This window comes from Oxyura jamaicensis, chromosome 8 (assembly GCF_011077185.1).
Source record: "Oxyura jamaicensis isolate SHBP4307 breed ruddy duck chromosome 8, BPBGC_Ojam_1.0, whole genome shotgun sequence".
NCBI lineage: Eukaryota > Metazoa > Chordata > Aves > Anseriformes > Anatidae > Oxyura > Oxyura jamaicensis.
In genome coordinates, this window is record NC_048900.1 from 9706234 (window position 1) to 9710131 (window position 3898).

Below are 3898 nucleotides of genomic sequence, written 5' to 3' on the forward strand. Positions count from 1 at the left end.
TTTTTTTTTTTTTTTTACTTTTAAAGGAAACTCTTGATGAATTATGTGGGTAACGAGCCAAGCAGCAGCACACATTTCCCTGGGTGGCCGGCAGGAGAAAGCATCCCATGCACAAACCCCACTTGGTGTGCCCACATCGCTCCCTGCTCCCCTAGCAGTAGAGTGCAGCGAGGAGGAGGAGGAGCGGGAGGAAGAGCACCCCCAGCATGGCCGGGATGGGGAAGATGCTGGGGGTGTCAGGGGCTATGCGTGTCCTCGTGGGCCGCAGCATCCTGTCCCACTGGGTGAGGATGGCTCTCCTGGCCCCGCTCCACCGCCCTGGCCCTGTCAGCCGAAACTGGTAGGGGCTGCAGGGCCCGAAGAAGACCTCCAGAGCCAGCTGCGGGTCCGTCACCAGGAGCTTGAGCACGTTGGGCTTCGCGCCAATGGCTGAGGCCAGCTCATCCATGTAGGTGATATAATCGGTCTGCAGCGTGGTGCTGCTCCCATACCTTTGGGGGAGAGGGAAAGAGGGGCTGCTTTAGCTTTTCCCCTGTTATTATTATTAATTTTGATATGATACCTTGTGTCCTAGCTGCTCTGGGGGACCCTGTGCCAACAGCCAGCGTGGGCAGGGAGCAAACCCTCCTGAAAGTCAGACAAATTCAATGCAGGGTCAAAATGGTCCAGGGGTTTGGCAGGGAACAGACAGCCCTCTGCTCCACAGCCACCATCTTCCAAGGCAAGAGACAGGGATTTTGCTCCCCCACAGAGCCCTGAGAAGGGGGACAAAGGCAGAATCTGTCCCCAAAAACAGGGAGCGGTGCTGGCTGGGGCACGGCCACGCACGATGTGCATCGCTGCTGCTGGTGAAGGGATCTGGCTCTCACCTCAATGCTGTGCTTTGGAGCTTCCTGCCATGCAACTGTTTCTAAAAACAGCAGAAAACATTGCTTGGGCCAGACTCAGCTTTGACTACGTTCATATTTTCACTGCGTTGCTTCACTACAATATGCGATATGCTAAGAAAGGGGAATGAGAGGCATTTCCATGTACTATACGAAACAAAAAACATCACGGAAGAACGAGGAAGATGTTCTGGTTTTGCTGGGGCCTCACTGTGTGTATCAGTGAGAAAAGCTATTTCAGACTGATAATGCTCGGTGATGGCAAACCAGCATTTCCAGACAGGAAATTTTGCCATCACAAAACTTCCACCCAAACTTGCCCAATTCAGGCCTTCCTGGGGTGGGTGGAAAACTGTGAAACAACACCAGCAAGCTGGCTGGGGCTTCCTGCACTGAAACCTGCGGGTTCGCTTATCCAGGACCTGAAGGGGGCATTTCAGAAGAGCCTCCTGGCAAGGAGCTAGCTGCCTTTCCCTTGCCCTTTTCTCCTCCTCCCCGGGCAGGGAGTCCCACAAGCTGCACCTACCACTGGGCCTTCTTCCCCATCTTCTCATCTATGTCATCCATCATCTTGCTGACTGGCGGGAGTGTGCACAGGCCTGGAAAGAACAGGAATAGCATTAGCAAAAGGAAGTGATGCCCGTAGATCCTTCCTAAAGCAGGTTGGGTCTGTAGGGATCAGCTGAGTCCTTGGGTGCTTCTCTTCCCTTTGGAATCAAGATCTGGTCTTTGGTCATACTTGGGCATTGGAGATGTGACAAAATTGGCCACCCTGTCCCTTAGGGTGTGTGGTGATGCCCAAGTAGCTGCCCTGCCACAGGGACCTCATTGCAATCTGCAGCGGGTTGAAAAGTCACCCATTGCCACATTGCAAGGTGCCATGGTATTTCTGGCCAAATCTGCGTTCTTCAGCTCTCAGGCACTGCCCTCATTTTTGGTTTGAACCTGTACATCACTGCTGGGAAATGAGAGTTCCCATTATGGGAAAACAGACCTTAGCCCAGCACGAGCCCAAGCACCTACCCTGGAACACCTTGATCGCCCAGCGGCACTGGAGGTCCGCTGTCGGGATGATGGCCCCAAGGGACTGGACCAGCCCAATGACTGCCATGGTTGGCTTCTCCAGATGAGGGGGGAGGATGCCCTTGTAGAGGGTGACCTCATTGTTCCTGCTCTTGATGATGGAATCGTCCTCCATGAAAGGGTAGGAGTAAGTGTACCCAGTGGCAAAGACAACCACATCCACATCATCCTGCATGGTCCCGTCTTCGAACAAGACAGAAGTTTCTCTGAATTCCTTCACATTTGGCTTGATCAACACCATGCCACAGATGATGCGGCTCAGGAGGTCGTCGTTGAGCACCGGTTCCTTGCGGGATGTTCTGCAAGGGGAAAGCCCAAGGAGGCTCCTGCTGCTGGCCCCAAGCAGGCACAGCCCAGCCCCATCTGGGACCACCACCTCTGGTGGCTTTGGGAACAGATGGCCTCACGCTTACCTGTTCACAGGCATGAGGCCAAAGTTCTCGTGCTTTACGAGCTGGTTCATGCCCCTCACATACAGCCAGTCGTTGACTGCTTTGGGGAGGATGCTGCCCAGCCACGTCCGAAAACGGGTGATGATCACCATGTCCCAAGGGTAGCCGTGGTCCCAGATGCGGCTCAACACCCAGGACCCACTTCGTGAGCTCAGGTAAACCTGGGGGGCAGCCAGGCAGGGGTGAGGCACCCCCATGATGGCCACCAGCCCCGACCAGCCCTGGTGCAGGTCCCCATACCTGTGAAGCCACGGTGCTGAGCTCCACAGCGATGTCACAGCCAGAGTTGCCCAAGCCGACCACCAGCACCTTCTTCCCTCTAAACTTCTCTGGCTGCTTGTACTCCCGGCTGTGGAAGTAGCAGCCTTTAAACTTCTCTATCCCTGGGGGGGCAGGAAGACAGAAAGGGATGTAATTCCTCTGGAAAATGAGCATCTGGGCTGGCCTGGGCATCTCCCATTCCTGCAGGTGGTGCTGGAGCATCTGTCTGAGCACTGCTCACAGTAGCAGGTATCACTGGCATGTGGAAGGATGCTGCAGGCCTGTAACAGGACAGGGTTTTATCTCTGCATTCATTCAGAGTTAAATAGAGAGGAGCCTGCGTGCAAGAACAGGACACCTTGGTGTGGTATTTGTGTACCCCAAAAGCTACAAGTACAGCCCCAACATCATGCTGAGACACCAGAACAGCCAATGTCATCCCCTTGGTATGCCCTCACATCAGTAAGTGAAAGGGAAGCAACTTCAATTTTTAAACCATAAGGTTACAAAGGACCTGAGGGGAGTTCTCCTGACCAGCTCATAGCCCAAACCCTCACCTCTTCCAAACAGACCCCCAGCACCAACTATTCCTCACTATCGAGAATTTTTCTCAATGATGTGCCTGTAAACACAGGTATGGTAAAATGTGCACAACTTTTTGTATAAGAAACTATGGAAAAATGCCAAAAGAAGCATTTTGTGAAATCCTTTAGTGAAGAATCTTCTATTAAAGGAAGCACTCTGAAATCATTTTTCCAGGAAAGACTAGCATCACCTCCACTAAAAGTGTCCCTGCCTTATCACAGGTTGTATGCTGAATCTTTTTTCTCTTAAAAAACAGGTTTTGATTTCTTGAACAGAGCCCATCCCCAAAAGCACTCTCAAGGAAGACACTCTTTAGTGCTGAAAAGGCATTTTTTTTGCAGGGAAGAAACACTTGAACAGAAGGAGTGTGCCTGTCTGCATGATGGTGGATGAATTGCATACATGCGGCTTACCTGGGAAGTGGTCGAGGGGGAGGTTTGGGTAGACGTGGTGCCCAGAGCAAATCATCACAGCATCAAAAACTGCCTCCTCTTCCTTCCCATCTCTCTGCGTAACCACCTCCCACTGCCCCGTAGCACAAAAGTCAGGGCGCTTCCTTATCTTGGTGACCAGGGTCTTAAAGGAAAGAAAGAAAGAAAGAAAGAAAGAAAGAAAGAAAGAAAGAAAGAA

General features: G+C 52.3%; 1 protein-coding gene across 2 annotated transcripts in view; it reads right to left on the bottom strand.

The window, feature by feature from the left end:
* Positions 1 to 3898, bottom strand: part of LOC118170986 (dimethylaniline monooxygenase [N-oxide-forming] 3-like) — a 6671-nt gene continuing 2773 nt past the window's right edge. For both annotated transcript variants that reach the window (XM_035333667.1, XM_035333668.1), the window contains exons 4-9: positions 3682 to 3844; positions 2663 to 2805; positions 2384 to 2583; positions 1911 to 2269; positions 1414 to 1486; positions 1 to 491 (exon numbers count right to left, since the gene is read on the bottom strand). In XM_035333667.1, the coding sequence (XP_035189558.1) occupies positions 152 to 491; positions 1414 to 1486; positions 1911 to 2269; positions 2384 to 2583; positions 2663 to 2805; positions 3682 to 3844 (1278 nt within the window). In that variant the 3' untranslated portion in view covers positions 1 to 151. The remainder of the gene's footprint in view (positions 492 to 1413; positions 1487 to 1910; positions 2270 to 2383; positions 2584 to 2662; positions 2806 to 3681; positions 3845 to 3898) is intronic.